We start from the raw sequence: 21326 nt of genomic DNA on the forward strand, positions 1-21326 counted from the left end.
CCCCCAACACTGGGTCTGCCTTCTATTTTTTTTTTTTTAAGATTTTATTTATTTATCCATGAGAGACACAGAGAGAGGCAGACACATAGGCAGAGGGAGAAGCAGGCTCCCTGCAGGGAGACTGATGGGGGACTAAATCCCAGGACCCCAGGATCATGACCTGAGCCGAAGGCAGACGCTCAACCACTGAGCCACCCAGGCATCCCTGGGTCGGCCTTCTAGAACTCTCTTCCCCCAGGAGCTGGTGGGGATTGGCTGGAACTTGGCCGTGAGTCACAAAGCCATTGTGGCACCAGGGCCCCAAGGCTGGCCATTCGGGCTGGTGGGTTCAGCTTCAGGGGCAGGTGAGTGGGGCTGGTGGAGGGTTTGGTGGGGGGTACACGGAGGCTGGGTTGTTCTCCCCTGCCCCCCAGCATCCTCAGAGTCCCCTTGGGCCCTCCAGGCCACTTTAAAAAGTGGGTCAGCTTCTCAGCCCCTCAAAACAGGGGCACTTGGGACCCCCGTAAAAACTGATGGTGGGTTTGTCTGCCTGAGGTCCTAGCCTGGAGAGCCTACCATGTTTCCCTGGGAGGCTGGGAAAGTGGTTTTAGCTTGTATAAGGAAACTGAGACTCAGAGGGGTTTACTCAAAATCGCCAAGCCAGCCATTCGGCTTACATGTCTGGGGGCCCCTAATCCTTTTTCCTGTCCCCTGTAATCACATTCCTCTCACTTTGTTGTCTATTTGTTCACTCATTCTGGTTGAGTTCACTGAAAGGACTAAACCATGTGGCTGGTGAAACCGCAGACTCTAGGATAGGTCAGTTCAGATCCTAAAGCTGTTCTCCCTAAATTCTTCAGAACTTAGCTTGAGTGGTTCTCATCCATCTGTCCATCCATCCATCTATCCATCCATCCATCCTCTTTCAACCATCCATCTATCCATCTATCCATCCATGTATCTATCCATAAACATATTGAGCACCTCTTGTGTACACTGTTCTAGGCATTGGGGATTCAACAGCAAATAAAAGAGACAGACATCCCTACCCATGGGCAGCTCATAGTTCAATGGGGGAGGCAAATCAGAAATAAAGTAAAGAAGTATGAAATATAGTATGTTGGCTTCCCTGGGCCTCAGGCTCCTCCTCTGTGAAGTGGAGACGATGACTGTGCCCGCCTCCTGGAGAACCAGTCTCAGGCCCATTACACTGATGCTTGTTCTGAATGGGCCCAGCCCATTTGCGGCTGGGATGAAGACTGGGAAGGGGCAGGACACTCAGGCCATCAAATAAGTGAAGCTAGAATGTTCACCATGAAAGGAGGCAGCACAGGGGTCTTTTAAAACAAATCTATTTTGATCATCTTTGTCTTGAAGTTTTTAATCTCTTATCATGTCAATTACTAATATGGTTGAATTTAAGTCTTCTGTTAATGGGCATTTTTAGATGGTTTCTGGTTTGGGGTGAGTATGAACACTTGTACCTCTTAAATGTAAATGTTAGGGTGGAATTGACAAGTTACCTTCAAGACTGACAGTTTCCCCAGTTGGTCATGATGTGTCCACCCTTTCAATTTTAGCCATTTTTGTGGATCTGGACACCATTTCTAATGGCCGGATAGCATACAACTGTATGAATGTCCTGTTTAATTTAAGCCACCTCCTAAGTTATTTTTAGTTTTTACTCTTCATAAATAATACAGTGATGAACATCCTTGAACACTCTCCTTTATGCACTTGTAACTGACTCCCTAGCAATCACCTTGTTGGTTATTTCTAGTTGATCCGCTTTTACGTATAAAAGAACACTAGTGTAAAATTCCTTTTGCATTCATTTTTGTGGACTTAAAAGTTTTTGGCTTTTTTTTGAAATGTTAGGGTTTTTTATTTTTGTTTTTCTTTTAATATGTCTCCTCACATTGGGCTTGAAAACAGAGCCAGCCCAGGGCAGTGTTGCTGTACGTTGCATGGGATGAAAGGCTGAATGAAGGCTGCTTCCTCTTACAAGCTGGCTTCTGAGATTGCACCTTCTCCTCCTGTTCCTCCTCCAACTCTATGGCCTTCCAAGGTATGAAGATGGCTGGGAAAGGGGAATCGGCTGTTTCAGCCAAAAGTTGGGGGTGGGTTTCTGCCCAACAAACATGTTATGCTTCAGGTGACATATCAAGGATGCTTGGCAGTATCCACCCCAATTCCCTCTGAGCCAAGGTGCTTTTGGAAGCCATAGTGATCCCGTCATTCTTCTACCCACCCATCTGCCAGTGATCTACCCATTACCTGTTAATCATTCACCATCCATGCACTGATCCATCCAGCCATTCATCAGTTCACCTCTTATTCATTGATCTCTTCACCAATTCCTTCAGCTCTCTCCATCCACACACTCATTTATCTACTCAGGTCTCGTCCATCCTCTACTCACTGGTCTGTCCATCCATCCATTCCACCCTTCTTTCCCCTCCTGCTTATTCATCCATCCACTCATTCATCCATTTACCCACTCATCCATCCATCCATCCATCCATCCATCCATCCATCCATCCATCCACCTACCCATCTGTCCATCCATCCATGTGTCCATTTCCTTATTTATTGATCTATTCATCAATTCATTCGTCTACTTCATTTACCTATTTATTCTTCCACACAACCCTTTATCCATCTTTCTAACCCATCCACCATTCATTTATCCAGATATATCCATTCAGTATCTATCTACCCAAATTCCAATCCCCTCCATCATTCATTTATGAATATAGCCACCCACCCAACACTCACCTGTCCACAGTCTGGAACCCAGGCCCTTTGACTGAGATGAGGACACAGAAATGACTCAGACCTGGTTCCTACCCTCTATGAATTCACAGTAAACAGGGAGAGGCAAATAACACACACACACACACACACACACACACACACACACACACACACACAGAGGAAATTTCCCAAATAGTGCGATCAGAGCTATATTCACAGTATGTTCCAGATATAAAGGAAGTTCAAAAAGCAAGAAGGTGATTGGGCTTTCAGCTGAGAATGTGCATTGTTGCCAGCACTGAAGTAGCCACAGGATGATGAGGGAGAGAGGGGGGCCTGCAGAGGAGAGGAGAAAGATTGCAAGGTGTCAGAAACAAGAAGATGTAGGTACTGGAGCGCTTGCTCCAGCCAGGAAACCTCTCATCTCTATGGTCCCACTCTCTGACCACCTCTCTGCCCCCCTCCACAGGCAGAGCTGACCCAAGGAACCAAGACAATGCAGGAAGCAACACAGCTACAGTTGTCACCTGATGGGCAGAGCTTCTACCAGCCCCAGTCTGTCTCTAATATCCAAGACAGAGCAAGGACACTGAGTCCACAGCCTCAGCACGAGCCACTTGTGTCCAGGGAGACCCTTCTGCAACAGCATGACAAGGACAAGATGGTGTCTCGTCACATCCCACACCTACGGGCTATGGTTGAGAGCCAGGCCTTCAAGAACGTCCTGGTGGATGAGATGGACATGATGCTCTCCCGTGCAGCCACCCTCATCCAAGCCAACTGGAGAGGCTACCAGCTCCGGCAAAAGCTGATCTCCCAGATGATGGCAGCAAAAGCCATCCAGGAGGCCTGGCGACGCTTCAACACTAGGCGTCTCCTCCGGTCCGGGAAGTTGGTGGAAAAAAAAGTGAGCATGGAGGAGGGGGACATCCCTTACCATGCCCCCCAGCAGGTGCGGTTCCAGCATCCTGGAGAGGGCAAGCCCCCTCTGACCCAGCCTGTCATGGTGAGCAAAGAGACCCAGTTCCCTTCCTCTGACAGCCTGGCTGCCTACACCCACCAGCTGGCCCTGCTCCAGAGCCAGAGTACTCTACAGCCTGGCATGCAGGCTCCTTGTGCCACTAGGGGCCCCAGCGTCACCTTCCTGCCACACCAGACCGTTGCCATCAGACTTCCATGTCCAGTGAGTCTAGACACAAAGTGCCACCCATGCCTGCTGACCAGACCTGTCAGAAATGCCTGCCTTGTCCATGTAGAAGGGGACATGGTGAAGGCCAAGCAAGTAACTGCCAGAGTCAACAAGGCAGGAGCCCCAGGGCCTCCACCATGTGGAAGGTATGCTCAGGCCATTCATGGATCACTCAAGACCCAGACCCAGGCCCACATGGAAGCAGAGGTCCTCAAAGCCCCACCCCAAACAGGCCCAGCACCTGTGATGAACAAGACCCCACCTCAGATGTATCCGGTGGCTGCAGTGACCAAGACCCCACCCCAGCCATGTCCAGTGCCCACGGTAACAATAGCCAAGACCCCACCCCAGATATACCCAGTGTCCCGGATAACCAAGACCCCAACCCAGATGTACCCAGCAGCTGCAATGACCAAGACCCCACCCCAGACATACCCCGCAGCCGCGATGACCAAGACCCCACTCCAGTCATGCCTGGCAGCCATGATGAACAAGACTCCACCCCAGCCGTGCTCAGTGCCCCTGGTAACAATAACCAAGGCCCCACCCCAGACATACCCGGTAGCCCCAGTGGCCAAGATCCCACCCCAGACATGCCCGGTGGCTGCAATGGCCAAGACCTCACCTCAGGCATCCCAGCCAGTCACAATGATCAAGAGCCCACTTCAGTCATGCCTGGCGGCCATGGTGAACAAGACCCCACCCCAGCCATGCCCTGCAGCTCCGATGTCCAAGACCCCAATCCAGATGCGACCAACAGCCTCAACGACTAACACTGCACCCCAGACACGACCGGCAGCCATGATGGCCAAGATCTCACCACAGATATGCCTGTTGGCCTCTATGATCAAGCCCACAACACAGGCAAGGCCTGTGGCCGCGACGACCAAGACTCCTCCCCAGACGTGCCCAGTGCCTGCTGTGGCCAGGACTCCAACTCAGATGCGCCCGGCAGCCCCGATGACCAAGACCCCACTGCAGACGTGTCCAGCAGCTGGTGTGGCCAAGACTCCATCTCAGACACTCCCAGGGGCCACAGTGACCAAGACCCCTCCTCAGACGCGTCTGGCAGCCATGGTCACCAAAACCCCAGCCCAATTTCGCTCAATGGCTGCCATCCTCAGGACCCTCTGCCTGCCACCTGCAGCAGCTGGAAATCTGAAGTCTTCGCCTCCAGCAGTGGCAGCAGCTGGAATTCCCAACACCTCATCCCACACATATCTGAATGGACCAAAGGCCAAGGCTGTGGTGAGCACAAAGCAGACAGCAGGCATGGTCAAGATCTCTTCTCACTCATACCTGGCTAATGGAAAGGTCAAATACTTGTCCTCACATCTGGGAGCTGGGGCCCCCAAGGCTACAGCGAGGCCACCTTTGGAAGCTGAAAAACTCAAGGCCGTCTCCCAGAAGCAGGTGAAAACAGAAACAATGTCTAATACCACCATAGCCATTGGAATGCCCCGGGATTCACCCTGGGCAAAAGTGGCTGAGGACAGGAGCAAGTCCTCATTACAGACACACCTGAGGACGGATGTCGTGAAGGTTCAGTCGCAGGTGTATATGCCCATAGAAACAGCCGTGGTCCTGCCCCAGGCACAGTTGGCCACATGTCCAGTCAAAGCCCTGCCCCAGACACATCTGGATACATGTCTGGCCAAAGCTCTGCCCCAGGAACGGCTGGCCACCTGTTCAACCGCAGCCTCGTCCCAGGGACAGCTGCTCGCCGAACTGACTGCGGCTTTGCCTCGGGCACATCTGGGCACCTGTCTGGCCAAGACCCTGTCCCAGGCACATCCATCGGCCAAGCTGGCCAAGGCCCTGTCCCAGGGACATCCACCTGTTGAGCTGACCACATCTCAGGCTCAGGCACACCTGGGCTCCTGTCTGTCCAAGGCCCTGTCCCAGGCACATTCGCCCGCCAAGCTGACCAAGGCTCCGTCCTTCGCACATCTAGGCACGTGTCTGACCAAGGCACAGTCTCAGGCTCATCTGGCTACAGGAGTGATGAAGGTCCAATCTCAGGCACATCTGCCCACCGGGCTGACCAAGGTGCAATCCCAGGCCCAGCTGGTCACAGAAACAGCCAAGTGCCTCTACGCAGCCCACCAACCTGCTGAGCTCAGCAACAAGACCCAGTCGCAGCCGTTCCTGGCTGGGTTCAAGGCCTCCACCCAGCCCTGCCAGCACGTTGGTGCTCTTGGCCCTCTGCCCCGACCCACACCAGAGGACAGACTGACCCAGATCCAGCCCCATGACTGTGCGCAAGGCAAAGCCACCCAGGGCCCACGCCAGGGGGTCTCTGAGGCCCAGAGCATGCTAGTGCCTCTGCTGGCGTCTGCCGGACACCCCGCATGTAACGTGGAATCCTGGGGCGATAGCGGGGCTACCCGGACCCAGTCATCGATGGCCAGCCCTGCCACACCCTGCCAGGAAGACCTGGCGACCTCCCAGCTGGCCTCCCTGTGTGCGGAGCTGGCTGCCGAGCTGGGCTCCCAGGAGGACCTCCGTGCCCTCTTGGCAAAAGCCCTTTCCCAGGGGCAAGTGAGGGCAGCCCTGAACCAGGCTCTGTCCAAGAAAGTTCTGGGCGCCACGATGGCCAAGGCCCTGCCCCAGGGCATGCTGGGTGCAGCGCTGATGAAAGTGCTGTCCTGGGGCGAGCTGGGCCTCGCCCTGTCGCGCACCCTGTCCCCCGGCGAGCTGCGGGCAGAACTCACTAAAGCCAAGCAGGGTAAACTGGCGGACGTGCTCAGCAAGGCCCTGACAGAGGAGGAGTGGGCTGCTCTGAACCAAGCCCTATGTCAGGGGGAGCTGGGCGCTGTCCTGAGCCAGTCTCTGTCTCAGGCAGCGCTGAGGACTGGAGTCTTCCCCAAGGCCGCCTCGAAAACCGCAGGAAGCAGGATGACTATGGTCCCCGCCCCGGTGGAGGTGGACTACAGGGGGAGCCCATCGGCCGCATGGGGGCCCAACCTAGGCCCCGTGAGACCACAGCCCAGCAAGGTCAGGGTTCCCCAGGACGGGGCCTGGGAGGGCTTCGTCACAGGCTGGCCTGCCGGGTTCTTGGAAGAGATGGGGGATGGGGCCATGCTCGGGAGGTCACCCTGCTCATCAGTGGTCTTTATGGGTGCCTCCCTGGCTAGTAGAGTGATCACCACGATTCATCAGTATCCCCTGATTGCTGCCCTGGACCCCACTCTGTCATGGGAGGTGGAGCCCAGCAGGGCCTCCCCAAACCTTTATTTGAGCTCTGAGATCAGTGGAGAAAATGCGTGCCTGGCCCCAGGCACCAGTGAATTGGCATCAGATCTCAACCCCATGGAGAGTGACACGGGCCCTAATTTGCCCAAACCACCCCACCTGCAGCTGCCCCCCAGTCTGTGGCAGCTGCTCATTGCCAATGGCGTGGGCCCAAGCACCAGCCAGCCATCGGTGGCTGGTGGCACAGTTCCAAGCGCCCATAAGCCACACGTGGTCAGCAGGGTGGCCTCACGTCGGTGGGCGTCTACCGGGGAGGGCAAGGGGGCCTCAGGTACACTTCCCTGCGCCGCTGGTGGTGGGAGGGCTGCCCATTCCCAGCAGTGTACCGTTACCTACGGGAGATCTGTTTGCTGGGGTCAGCCCTCCGGGATCAACAGGGTGCCCCCCGGTGTGTATCGATCCTCAGCTGCCAAGGTGTCACAACAGCCCTCTGTGGCCCGTGAGGAGACCACGCAGAAAACCCCGTCCCCAAATCACAAACGGGCCTCCGCGGCTACCAGGGAGAGAACCAACAAGTCGACCCCAGGTCCACTGAGGGCTGCCAGTATGAGCAAAATGTCCCTGACTCAACCACAGATCCCCAAGGCCTGTGACATCACCCTGGGTCTCTTGCCTGGCTCCATGGTTCCTGGTCATCGCTGGGCCTTCAAGACTCAGGCTGATCCCAGTGTGTTCCCAGCCCCCCCAGGCAATAAGTTGGCACATACTCTTACCCGTTTGGCAGTCCCTAGGCAGGAGAGGAATCGAACCCAGGGCACCGTTGCCAGTACGTACTGCCCACAGGAGCGAGTGACTGGCCATATACTCACTGAACTGGTGGCCAGTTTGCCCCAGGGTCCAGACAATGACCTGCCTGGAAGCCTCTCTCAAGGCTCCACAGACTATGGCCTGAATGTGAGTAATTCCCAGAGCTCCCTGCCTAGCTGCAGCTCGCTCAGCCTCTCCAGCATGTCTGTGGCCAGTCTGACTGCTGTCGACCTGGTGGAGGAGGAGTCCTGGGAGGCCAACTTGGATGGGGAAATTAATCTAGATACCCTCCTCTCTGGAGAGGCTGTGGGGAGGCCCCAGAAGCCTAGAGATAGGGAAGAAACTAAGAAAGTGGGCCGGGGCCACACGACCCCACGCCTCTACCACCAGCCCTCTGCAGGCTCAAAGCTGATCCCCATTCTGCACCAGAGCTCAGTGTCCGGTCGCGTGACCCTGAGTGTCCACTGGGGCTCAGATGATCAGGATGATGGGGATGTGTCCTCAGGTCAAAGCTCCATGGGTCTGAAGGAAAGCTTATCTCAGAAATCCTACAGGACAGGACTGACCAGAAGTCTGTCTTTGGATAATGTCCCTACCACGCATGAGCAGACATCCATGGCCACTAGGTTGACCTCAAGCCTATCCCAGCCATCGGTAGTCAGTAAGGTGGCTCCAAACCCAGGCCAGCCACTTACGGTCAGTAGGGTTGCCCCCAGCCCATCTGAATTACCTGTGTCTGGTAAGGTCACCCCTAGTCTAACTGAGCCATCTATCGCTAGTAAGGTGACCCTCAGCCTAGGCCAAACATCTATCACTGGTGGGGTAGCCACAAACCTAGCCCGGCCATCTGTGACCAATGCGGTGGCCCCCAACCTAGCACAAGCATCTATGACCGGTGGGGTGGTCCCCAGCCTAGCACAGCCATCGGTGACCAGTGGGATCGCCCCTAGCTTAACCCGGCCATCTATAACTTGTGGGGTGGTCCCTAGCTTAGCTCAGGCATCTGTGACTGGAAGGGTGGCCCCCAGTCTATCTCAGGCATCTGTGACTGGAAGAGTGGCCCCCAGTCTATCTCAGGCATCTGTGACTGGAAGGGTGGCCCCCAGCCTATCTCAGGCATCTGTGACTGGCAGGGTGACCCCCAACCTCACCTGGCCATCTGTGACCCGTGGGGTGGCCCCTAGCCTCGCCTGGCCATCTGTGACCCATGGGGTGGCTCCCAGCCTCACCCAGGCATCTGCAACCAGCGGGGTATCCCCCAGCCTAGCCCGGCCATCTGTGACTGGTGGGTTGGCCCCCAACCTCGTCCAGGCATCTGTGACCGGTGGGGTGGCCCCCAGCCTAGCTCAGGGATCTATGACTGGTGGGGTGACCCCCAGGCTCGCCCAGCCATCTATGACCAGTGGGGTGGCCCCCAGCCCTGCCCGGCCATCTGTGACCAGTGGGGTGGCTCCCAGCCTTGCCCAGGCATCTATGACTGGTGGGGTGACCCCCAGCCTCGCCCAGGCATCTATGACTGGTGGGGTGACCCCCAGCCTCACCCAGCTATCTGTGACCAGTGGGGTGGCCCCCAGCCTTGCCCAAGGATCTATGACCGGTGGGGTGACCCCCAGCCTTGCCCAGCCATCTGTGACCAGTGGGGTGGCTCCCAGCCTTGCCCAGGCATTTATGACTGGTGGGGTGGCCCCCAGCCTTGCCCAGGTATCTATGACTGGTGGGGTGACCCCCAGCCTCGCCCAGGCATCTATGACTGGTGGGGTGGCCCCCAGCCTCACCCAGCTATCTGTGACCAGTGGGGTGACCCCCAGCCTTGCCCAGGCATCTATGACTGGTGGGGTGACCCCCAGCCTCACCCGGCCATCTGTGACCAGTGGGGTGGCCCCCAGTCTTGCCCAGGCATCTGTGACCAGTGGGGTTGTCCCCAGCCTAGTCCAGGCATCTGTGACCAGTGGGGTGGCCCCCAGCCTAGCTCAGGCATCTATGGCCAGTGGGGTGACTCCTAGCCTCGCCCGGCCATCTGTGACCAGTGGGGTGGCCCCCAGCCTTGCCCAGGCATCTATGACTGGTGGGGTGGCCCCCAGCCTCGCCCAGGCATCTATGACTGGTGGGGTGGCCCCCAGCCTCACCCAGCTATCTGTGACCAGTGGGGTGACCCCCAGCCTTGCCCAGGCATCTATGACTGGTGGGGTGACCCCCAGCCTCGCTCGGCCATCTGTGACCAGTGGGGTGGCCCCCAGCCTTGCCCAGGCATCTATGACTGGTGGGGTGACCCCCAGCCTCGCCCAGGCATCTATGACTGGTGGGGTGGCTCCCAGCCTCACCCAGCTATCTGTGACCAGTGGGGTGACCCCCAGCCTTGCCCAGGCATCTATGACTGGTGGGGTGACCCCCAGCCTCGCTCGGCCATCTGTGACCAGTGGGGTGGCCCCCAGTCTTGCCCAGGCATCTGTGACCAGTGGGGTTGTCCCCAGCCTAGTCCAGGCATCTGTGACCAGTGGGGTGGCCCCCAGCCTAGCTCAGGCATCTATGGCCAGTGGGGTGACTCCTAGCCTCGCCCGGCCATCTGTGACCAGTGGGGTAACCCCCAGCCTGGTTAAGCCATCTATGACTGATGGGGTGGACCCCACCGTAGCCCAGCCACCAGTGACTGGTGCAGTGGCCCCCAGCCCAGCTCAGGCATCCATGGCCTGTGTGGTGGCCTCCAGCCTAAGCCAGCCAGCAGTGACCGGTGGAGTGGCTCCCAGCCTAGCACACCCATCTATGATTGGTGGGATAGCCCCCAGCCTAGGCCAGCCATCAGTGGCCTGTGTGGTGGCCCCCAGCCTAGGCCCGCCATCAGTGGCCTGTGTGGTGGTCTCCACCCTAGCCCAGCCATTTGTGGCCAATAGAGGGCCCCTCAGCCTATTCCAGCCATCTGTAATTGGTGGTGCTGGTTGCACTGTTGGCCAGTCAGATTGGATGCCTAAGGTGGGTTCAAATGTACCATCAAGGGTGGATGCAGTGGCCTCTAGCCTGCATCATCCATCATTTGTGACTGAAATCCCTGCGGGTACATCATGTCCCCCTACAACTAGCAGCATGGGCCAAGATCTGAACCAGTCATCTGTGGCCACCGAGACGGCTCTATGTCAAGAGCCTGTAATGGTTGATGGGGTGGCCTCAAACCCCCAGGCCCCTGAGTTCAATGAGGTGCCCCTGGCATTTCATCAGCCACTCAGTGTCAGTGGGGGGCACCCAAACATAACCGAACATTCTGCTGTCACTCTCTCTGCCCCAAATATCTACCAGACATCCGGTGCTAGTGGAGAGGACTCTTGTCTAGACCGAGGAACCAGTATATCTCCGGGGGCTCTGTTCAGGGGCATGGCTGCAAGCATCTCCCCCGGCGCTATGGCTGCTAGCATGTTCCCAAATATGTCTCGGGGGACCCTGGCTGCTGGTATGTTCCTCAGTATGTCTCCAGGACCTATGTCTCCAGGCATGACAGGGAGTGTGTGCCAGGGGAGTGTGACGACTGGTATGGGCCCAAACCAATTTCAAGTAGTCAGCGGCATGGCTCCCATTGCATTCCCAGCCTCCGTGGCAGGGGCCCCTTTGATTCACGAACAAGCCACAGAGGTGGGTCCTGGTTTCTCTTGGGCTTCAGTGCCCAACAGACTGGGTATGAGGCCATTCAGGTTTTCTCAAGCCAACGCAGACCCCACCATGTCTCAGGTCAATGTTGATCTACCAGTATCTTTGAACCACCAGCATCCTCCTGTGTCCACAGTTGTGGCATCTGGTTACCAACAAGCTGATGCTTTCAGCCAGGAGCCCCTGATGGGCACAGCTAGCGGCCTGGTGCCAGGTTCTGTAGCCACCAGGATGCCCGCAGCCCTGGCCCCGGCTACTGCGGCCAGTGGTGTGGCCCCCAGCCTTCCCCCAGGGTCTGTGATCAGGGGCGTGGGCCAGAGCCTGCCTCCAGGGCCGGTGATCAGTGGTGTGCCTCCCCGCCTTCCGCCCAGTTACGTGATCAGTGGTGTGGCTCCAACCTTTCCCGCAGGGTCTGTGATCTGTAGTATCAGCCACAGCCTTCCCCCGGGATCTGTGATTAGCGGCATGGGCCAGGGTCTTCCTCCAGAACCCATGGCCAGTGCTGTGGCCCCGAGCTTTCCTCCAGGTTCTGCGGCTAGTAGGGAGCCCCCTAGTCTGACGGCAGCATCTGGGGGTGGTGGGAAGAGACAAAACCTCTCCATGAGACCCTCAGTTAGTTTCACTGCTCCAAGCCTAATCCCAGGTTCAGTGTCAAACGAGACGGACACAAATGTCTCTCCTGGGTCTGTGGCTTCTAGTGTGTTTCCAACATCTGTGGCTGGAGAACTGAATCAGGGACTGGTTCTGGGGTCCACAGCTAACGCAGCCGGTGTGCCCTCCACAGTCAGAAATGTGGCCCAGAGCCTTCCCCAGGGGTCCATGCTGGTTGGGATCACTCCCCGTCCTTACCATGGAGCCCTGGCTGGAGAAGGGTCTATAGCCCCCTTCCAGGCATCCCATACCACTAGCCTGGCTCAGCTTCATCCCCAGGGCTTGGAAGCTAGTGACACAACCAGGAGAGGACACCAAGTGCCCACAGTTCTACAAAGAGCCTCACAGTTGAACCACACCCTTGAGACGATGCCATTTGAGGCCACAGATGACCAGGCCGTGATGAAGCCAGAGGGCCTGGACAAGGGTCTGTCCCAGGTGTCCATATCCAGTGGGGACTCCATGGTCCTTGATGCAACCCCATGGATGTTCCATAGTCCCCTGTCAGGTGACATTAATGACAGCCACGAATTCCTTCCCGACAGTCAAAGACCACTGTTGGAGGAGGTAGTTCCCAACCAGACCGAATCTCTGACCAGTGGCATGGCTCCTGTCCCTCCCCAGCCCCTGAATGTTGCCAACCACTCCATGGCTGGTAGTGCCACCCCAACTCTGCAGCAGAGGTCAGCAACCAGTTGGCGGCCCCCCAGCTCCCACTTTGTGACTGGTAGCAGGGTCCCCAGTGTGCTCATGGAGTCTGTCAGGGCTCCTGGTGCCCCCTTGGCTCAACAGGCATCGATGGCTCACATCATACCCCAGAGCCCCTTGGTGGCTCACATCATACCCCAGAGCCCCTCGGTGGCTCACATCATACCCCAGAGTCCCCCGGTGGCTCACATCATACCTCAGAGCCCCTCGGTGGCTCACATCATACCCCAGAGCCCCTCAGTGGTTCATATCATACCCCAGAGCCCCCCAGCGGCTCACATCATACCCCAGAGCCCCTCGGTGGCTCACATCATACCCCAGAGCCCCACAGTGACTCACATCATGTCCCAGGACCCCCCAGTGACTCAGGTGCCCCAGAGCCCTGCCTATAATATGGGGGCTTCTACTATAGTTTCAGGGTCACCCAAGCTGGCCCATAGCAGTCCTACGGCATTCAGCTTGCACCCAGGATCTATAACTGGGATGGGGACCCCAAGCACTTCCCAGAGGTCAGGAACCACCCACAAGGCCTCCCATGTGTCACTTTATCCATCCAGCACTAGTGGAATGGCATCTGATGGGTTCCAGGTAGCAGCTGTCCCCAGGGCACACCAGAAGCCAGTGTCTGGGGACCTGGTTCAGAACAACCACAAGTTTCTTGGCTCTAGAAAATCCTATAGGTCCATGCATGGTTATTCCGTCTCAGACATGCTAGACAGTAACATAGCCAAGGTTGTGCCCTTGCATGAAGTGCAGGAGCACACCTACAGGTCCTCACAGGAAAGTCCCAAACACTCCAAGAGTGCGCCACCGGTCGTAACACCAATCATCCGCACCACTGAGGTGGCACACAACACGGCCACCTCTAGGCTGCACCCAGGGCTTCGGAGGGTGTCTCTGGGCTATGAGTCCTCTCCTGACGGCTCCCGGAGGCCCCTTTTAGCCCAGGAGTCGATGGAGGGGTCTCTGGATTTCCGTAGCGCCGGGGCTCCTGTAGACAGTGACAGGGCATCCCTGACTCCCACTGTACTCCAGGGCCCCGTGGATGCTGGCATAGCTGGTGGCCAAGCATGGAACTCTGCCGTCCCCAGTGTAGCGGTCGGGCCCATGAGCAGCGCAGTGGCCCCTGGTGGCGTGTGGGATCTGGCCAGGGCTTCTGTGCCATGGGACACCGTGGGCAGAGAGGCAGCGGCGGATCCCAGACAGTCGGGGGAGCTGGTGGCATCGATGCAGGCTGTGGAGAAGATAATCATCCATGCTGTGGTCACTATCCAGGCATGCGCACGTGGCTACCTGGTGCGCCGTACCGTCAAGGTGTGGCACCAGTGGGCCGTCATCATCCAGGCTGCCTGGCGCGGCTACCGTGTGCGGCGGGACTTGGCCCGGCTCTCTCGAGCCGCCACCACCATCCAGGCTGTGTGGCGAGGCTTCCTCACTCGCCGGCCCGAGACTCAGCAAACCATGCTCCCGGCCATGTGGTGCAAAATGGGCAGCAGGACCAGGTCAGGATCCGACCACCGCTGTTTCCAGTCGTGCCAGCCACACATCTGCGCCCTCTGCCAGTCGCTGAGTCCCAGGCTGGGGAGCCCGCCCAGCGTGGTGATGCTCGTGGGTTCCAGCCCCCGCACGTGCCACATGTGTGGCCACACGCTGCCCACTCGGGTGGTGCACGGCATGGGCCGGGGCTCCATAGTCCAGGCTGGCTTGCCGTGGGGCTGCGCCACCCAGATGAATTCCCGGAGCCCCCGGCTGTCCCGTCGCCGGATTAAGGCGGCCACGGCCATCCAGTCGGCCTGGAGAGGCTTCAGCGTACGCCGCCGTCTGAAGCAGCAACAGATGGCAGCCAAGATGCTTCAAGCCACCTGGCGCGGCCATCGCACCCGGGCCTCCCTCACTACGGATGCGCTCTTGGGGCCGGAAGCGTGGGACAGCTCGCAGCACATGCAGTGGCCAGGTGTCTAGAACATCGGCTGACTAGTGGGGCGGGGGACACCAGGGGAGGGACAGTGTGGCTCTCTGGGTCTAATGAATAAAGCCCTCCACAGCCTGGGTCTTGGTCCACCTGTGTTCATGAAGGTGTCTTGGGCATGGTTGGCGGGGTGGGGGGGCAGGGGAATTGGGAGGGTCTGGAGCATCCTGGATGGGAGAGGCCCTAAATTTTGCCTCCAGCCATGCAGTTAGTACATGAGGTCTGTGGCTGGGATCGGAACCCTCAGCCTCTTCCAGAGCTCAGAGCCAACTATGTGGCCCCACATATATTACTGTGTCTATTGGGGCCTAATGGGGTGGAGTCCAGTCAGTTCCAGATGAAAGCTGTCCCCAGTACATTCCAGAAGCCAGTGTTGGGAAAGCTGGCCTAAAATGGCTGCCATGAGATTGTTGGCCCTAGAAAAATCCTACAGGTGCATGCGTGGGTGCCTCGTTCAAGAAATGCTAGGCGGATCCAGCCACTTCCTGATTCGGGACACACATATAATGGGGCACAGAGAGAGGGAGGGGGCGACTCCAGAGGGGGCAGCCTGGGAGGAGGAGGGGCAGAGGAGGGTGGTGGCATGGATTTGGGGCAGCTGCAGAGGGAGCCACAGAGTGAAGGGGCAGGGGAGCAGGTGGGGCAGGAGGGTCTTGAGGGGATAGGGAGAGTTTGAGGGCTTCAGGGTGGACCGTGGTTTCTAGTGGTTTCTAGGAGAGGTAGGGGGTCCAGGTGGAGAGCCGGCGGGGAGTGGCATCCCATGCAACAGTAGCAGCGCCCAGAGGCCCCACGTCCCCAGGCCCCACATGTGCACAGCCCCACGTGCCGAGAGCAGCGTGCGTGTGCACCTGCAGGTGTAAAGAGCACCTGGCCACACACCTGTGAAGAGCCCGCCTTTTGTCCTTCCCACACAGGAATGGCAGGCTCCCAGCTGCCCCCGCCACTTCTGCTGCTGGCTCTGGTGCTGCTGCTGGGGAATTTCTCTTCACAGACACCTCCAGAGGTAAGAACAGGGAAGGAGGCGGCCTGGCTTCCAGGAAGCTGGAGCAGACATGGGGCCCAGCTGCACACCTGGCTTCTGGAGCCCTCCTTCAGGCCACACTGGGCAGCCTACCCCGCCCCCCCCACCTCCCCCCAAAACTTGAAGGGCTGGATTTCAAAAGTCCGTTTCTTTTAGCCAGCTCCCCCAGAGAAAGGAGTGAGGAACCCAGGGCATTGGTGGGGGGGGTGGACACGAGAGCTCACTTCCCAGCCGCAAAGCATTTATGGCTCCCAGGAGACTTTCTTGGCACCTGACTTAATTTCCATCTGCTGCTCCCTAGGATGGTTCCCAGAGTGCAGGATGGTTTAGCTCGGATCCTCCTCCCCCCGCCCTCCATCTCCCACTAGGCCATTGCTCTCTCTGACCCCATGTCCCAGCCCCAAATCTGGAATATCCAGTGGACACCACCACACATGGCACTCTTCCTGCAGGCAAGGGCTTCGCTCAGAAGGCACATTTACCCTCGTTGCGGAGCCCAGGAAACCGAGGCGGAGGCAAGCCGAGTCTCCCAGCTGTGCCAGGCCCAGGTTAGAACCAGATGACTTGGCTCTTGCCAGCCTCCGAGTCTAGGACTCTCTGGGCAAAGCAAACTCCTGGCACAGTGCCTGGGAAGACCCCTCCTTCACCTTCCGGTCAGGTCTCCCGTAGCTCATGCGCACCTGCCGGCTCTGTGCTGGGCGCTCAGCAGAGCTTGTGTCCTCCTCCGCCTCTTCTTTCAAGGCCCACTGCTATTCTCCCATTCACGTGAAAAGTTTGGCTCTCTAGGGTCCTGGCTTGGCTGGGGGTTCACTGCGGCCCTGAGTAATCTTCTGATTTCAGCAGAAATTCCTCAGTGATGGGAAGCAGTCTGGGGAGGCTGGCCTCTTGGTCCTTGACTCCTTGGAGGTCATTAAGGGGCCCTCTTACCATCTTCCCAGTCACCTGGGGCCAGACTCGTACCATTCTGAGCCTCTGTTCCCCATGTGTAAACTGGGAATGCCATGAGGCCAGTGCATGGTGCCTCTTCTAGATTTCTCTGTCATTCCCCACAGAGCTTGGGAGATTGGACAGAGAACTGGCGGTGGCGGTGGTGGTGGTGGTGAGGTGTCTGTGTGTAGACCCAGCTCCCTCCTGGGGCCAGCACTGGATGTTACTTCTGCATTTTTGATGCCTGGGGTGAGGCAAAAGAGGAAGCATACAGACTCACCCAGGGCAGAGTGGATGGGGTGGGGCAGGGAGCCGTTGATGGATGAACTGGCAAGCTGCTAAAATGCCTAGGAGCCCAGAACTGGGAAGTAAAACATTTACCCACCCTCAGTCTAGCTCCTGGGCTCAGTGCCTGGGATGGGGTAGGAGCCAGGGAGTGGCTGGAACAAAGCAGGGTAGATTTCCAGAGACCCAATCCTCTGATTCTTCCCAGAGCCCAGACTTCTAAGCCAGGCCCTCATTAAGGACTCTGAGTTTAGCCTTGGGGACCTTCCAGGTATCTGGTGAAGAAGATTAGGGCTGATTCCTACCCCCACCCCACCCCCGAGAGCTCGGAGGTGGATCCGTGCAGATGAGCACCACTGAATACCTACTAGGTGCCAAACCTATGTGAGCACTCAGAGGCTCTGCCTCATGATGATATCCATTCGACAGACAAAGAAACTGAGTCCCAGAAAGTTTAAGTGAGTTCCCCAGGGGGACCTTGCTGGATCAGTTGGTGGAGTGTGCAACTCCTAATCTCAGAGTCATGCGTTCAAGCCCCACATTGGGAGGGTGGGGTTTACTTAAAGAAAGAGTTCCCCAGCAGGCTGCCTGGGTTCAGAGGGCCTCTAGAGCCCTGAAACAAGAATAGGGGCTGGGAGGGCCTGACCTGGCCTGGAACCCCGGCTGTGGGACTTCAGACAAGGGTGCCTTGTTTTCCACTGAGCACTTGCATGGTGCACTAAATCCCCCAGGTCTTGCTGAGAGGCAGGTGTTTGCTATCTGGGATAATAGGGAAGTTGACATCCAGAGAAGGGCTGGGGCCAGGGCTGGGGCCGGAGCTGGGGCTGCACACCCTCGTTCCCGACCATCTCCTCCTCATACCCTCCATGGTGGTTTCCTTCCCTGGGTTATTTTTGCTGGTGCTCTTGGAGAGCGGGGTGGAGAAGCCAACTTCCAAGGTACAGCTCCTCCAGTTCAGTGGAAACATCCAACCACTTCAGCACCCCTGAGTTCAGAGACAGGCTCGACCATCCATCCCAGAACCCCAAGTTTGGAGACAGGCTTGTTAAAACAGAAAATTCAATGGAGTAAAATATGAAGATCTAAATGACTGTATTGATGATTCATGAATTGGGTAGCATCCCATCTTAGCAGATACAAAGGAGTTCTGAGGAGCTGTACAGAACAGAAGCCTCTTATAGCCTCTTATAGGAAGAGAAGGGAAGTTTCTAGCAAAGGCAAGTTTACCTTCCTTTGGGGGAAAGCAGAGGAGAGGCATCTGTTGGGCAGATTATCTCCCAAGGGCTGACCAGATCAATCCAGATCGATGGGGCAAAGGTCATACTTTGGTGGGAGGTGTGGAAACCCCAATTCGATCAGGTATTAAGTCTTGGTTTGCTGATGTGGAGCTTAGCACAAGTGACTCCATTTTGGACCTGTTTCTTTTTTAGCAGACTCAATGGAGCGGCGCCCCTAGTTCAGGGGAAGACTCCATGATCTCCCATAGGTCTTCAAGTTCAGAGGCAAACCCCACCATCCAGCCCAGCTCCAGCTCCACAAGTCCAGGGTTGGCGCCCACCTTCCCACAACCAGAAACAGTCACCCCCTCCCAGTTCTGGCTCCCCCAGTTCAGAGCTCACCACTACCTCCCACTCCGCAAATTTCCACCAACTTGACCCTGCATTGGAGCTCCTCTTCTCCCAGCCCCAGAACAGAGCCCCCCTCCATGCCCTCCAACACCACTGATGGGACCTCTGTGGCCACTGGCCCTGGTGAGTGCTGAGAGGTTTGGGGGTTGGGGGAGTGGTTGGGGGTACCAGGCTGCAGTTCTGTGATCGGCCACCAGGGAGAGACACAGACCTGCGAATATGTGGAAGAAGGGCTTCTCCCCACCCTCTGCCCGGTGTCACCTAAAGCCCTCAGGCCTTCATTCTATGCACATTTATTGAGCACCTAGTGTGTATCAGATCCTGGAAACACAGCTTTGTTGGGAGACAGATTATGAGTAAATTATAGACTTGTTTCTAGGGGATCCCTGAGTGGCTCAGCCGTTTAGTGCCTGCCTTTGGCCGAGGGCCTAAGTCCCAGGTAGGGCTCCCTGCATGGAGCTTGCTTCTCCCTCTGCCTGTGTCTCTGCCTCTCTCTGTCTCTGTCTCTGTCTCTCTCTCTCTCTCTATATATATATATATATATAATATATAATATATAATATATAATATATATAATATATATATCATGAATAAATAAATGAAATCTTTAAATTATAGACTTGTTTCTAATTTTTTTTTATTTATTTATGATAGTCACACACAGAGAGAGAGAGGCAGAGACACAGGCAGAGGGAGAAGCAGGCTCCATGCACCGGGAGCCCGACGTGGGATTCGATCCCGGGTCTCCAGGATCGCGCCCTGGGCCAAAGGCAGGCGCTAGACCGCTGAGCCACCCAGGGATCCCTATACACTTGTTTCTTTTCTTTCTTTCTTTTTTTTTAAATTAATTAATTAATTTATTTATTTATTTATGATAGTCACAAAGAGAGAGAGAGAGAGAGAGGCAGAGACACAGGCAGAGGGAGAAGCAGGCTCCATGCACCGGGAGCCCGACGTGGGATTCGATCCCAGGTCTCCAGGATCGCGCCCTGGGCCAAAGGCAGGCGCCAAACCGCTGCGCCACCCAGGGATCCCTACACTTGTTTCTAAAAGAACAAAATAAACAGGATAAGGAATCAGAATGCAAATACAAGCTGATTGAATGGTCTTTCCCCCCATTTAAAAAAAAATTATTTATTTATTCATAGAGACAGAGAGAGAGAGGCAGAGACACAGGCAGAGGGAGAAGCAGGCATCATACAGAGAGCCTGACGTGGGACTCGATCCAGGGTCACCAGAATCACGCCCTAGGCTGCGGGCGGCGCTAAACCGCTGCGCCACAGGGGCTGCCCTTTTCCCCCCATTTTTAAAAAAATTTTTTAAAAAAGATTTTATTTATTTATTCATGAGACACACACACACACACACACACACACAGGGAGAGGGAGAAGCAGGCTCCATGCAGGGACACTGATGTGGGACTCGATTCCGGGTCTCCAGGATCAGACCCTGGGCCGAAGGCGGCGCTAAACCGCTGAGCCACCCGGCTCCCTAAAAAGATTTTTTTTTAAAAGATTTTATTCATTTATTCATGAGAAACAGAGACATTGGCAGAGGAAGAAGCAGGCTCCCCATAGGGAGCCCGATGCAGCAGGACTTGATCCCAAGACCCCGAGATCACCCCCCGCGCCAAAGGCAGACGACACTCAACCTCTGAGCCACCCAGGTGTCCCTGAAAACTTCTATTTATTAAGTAGCCTCTACCCACACATAGGGCTCGGACTCACAACCCCGAGATCAAGAGTTGCATGCTAGGATTGAAAGTTTTTTTTTAAATATATATATATTTTTTAAATTTTATTTATGATAGTCACACAGAGAAAGAGAGAGAGGCAGAGACACAGGCAGAGGGAGAAGCAGGCTCCATGCACCGGGAGCCCGACGTGGGATTCGATCCCGGGTCTCCAGGATCGCGCCCTGGGCCAAAGGCAGGCGCTAGACCGCTGAGCCACCCGGGCTGCCCCATATGTTGTCTCCTAAATGTCCAAAGGGTGATGACATGCTTGAAGTCGCAGAGCATGAACCATCTTCAGAAAAGCATTGACTTTTGCATGTGTCCTCAGCTTGTTTGCTGCATTTGGGTACAGAATTCTAGACTAGATTTTTCTCACTTTGCAAGAACACCTGAGAGTGGCCAACGAGGGCAGCAAAAACACAGAGAATGGAACGAATGCCTTATTGGCAAATAATACTCAAAATGAAAAGGACAAAAATGTGCTTTAAAAAAGTGACAGCTGCAACAGGAGAGGGAAATGAGCACGGCTTCCTGGGAAGGAGGCTCTGAAAAATTCTGGGCCCTGGTGGGTGTTTTGGCCTTGGGAAGACAGGGACTAGGGCTGATTCGCCTCCTCCCTCAGCTCCAGGTGACACTGGGGCCCCTGAATTGCACAGGAACCCAGGCGTGGTGGTGGCTGTGTGTCTGCTGGTGTCTGTTTTGCTCCTTGGGGCTGTGCTAATGGCTGTCAGGTGCCACCACCGGGGTGTGTCTAAGTCCTAGAAGTGGCATGAGATAGCGTGGTGAGGTGGGGCTGGGCTACAGGGATGGCCCTCCCAAGGCCCTGAATGTCCTCGTGTGTG

The 21326-nt window shown here is 56.4% G+C and overlaps 2 protein-coding genes across 9 annotated transcripts; both read left to right on the plus strand.

Moving 5' to 3' along the window:
• The first annotated feature begins 220 nt into the window (after nt 1-220).
• IQCN (IQ motif containing N) lies at nt 221-14968 on the plus strand. Of its 8 annotated transcripts, XM_025458064.2 has the most exons (4): nt 221-344; nt 1915-2047; nt 3206-6922; nt 13955-14968. In XM_025458064.2, exons 2-4 carry the CDS (start codon nt 1964-1966, stop codon nt 14879-14881), a joined length of 4728 nt encoding a protein of 1575 aa, XP_025313849.1. In that variant the 5' UTR covers nt 221-344; nt 1915-1963; the 3' UTR covers nt 14882-14968. The 8 variants fall into 8 exon arrangements, with proteins under 8 accessions (XP_025313849.1, XP_048954068.1, XP_048954070.1 ...); XM_049098111.1 differs by lacking the exons at nt 221-344; nt 1915-2047; nt 3206-6922 and adding an exon at nt 6932-10711 and having other exon boundaries at nt 10751-14968; XM_049098113.1 differs by lacking the exons at nt 221-344; nt 1915-2047; nt 3206-6922 and adding an exon at nt 6932-10204 and having other exon boundaries at nt 10283-14968.
• Nucleotides 14969-15760: 792 nt separating this feature from the next.
• Nucleotides 15761-21326, plus strand: LOC112666955 (putative protein TPRXL). The gene is given in 5 exon segments (XM_049097842.1): nt 15761-15891; nt 18552-18704; nt 18706-18758; nt 18760-18872; nt 21107-21326. Coding segments are annotated over 5 exon segments (546 nt in total). The 5' UTR covers nt 15761-15804; the 3' UTR covers nt 21247-21326.

Source organism: Canis lupus, chromosome 20 (genome assembly GCF_003254725.2).
Source record: "Canis lupus dingo isolate Sandy chromosome 20, ASM325472v2, whole genome shotgun sequence".
NCBI classification, from domain to species: Eukaryota; Metazoa; Chordata; class Mammalia; order Carnivora; family Canidae; genus Canis; species Canis lupus.

Excerpts from the sequence above, each read along its gene's own strand:
- IQCN (XM_049098111.1), top strand. The coding sequence starts at position 6,992 with ATGGGGGATGGGGCCATGCTCGGGAGGTCACCCTGCTCATCAGTGGTC. Across the intron at positions 10,712-10,750 it reads TTGGTGGGATAGCCCCCAGC|CTAGGCCCGCCATCAGTGGC; the intron begins CTAGGCCAGCCA and ends GTGGCCCCCAGC.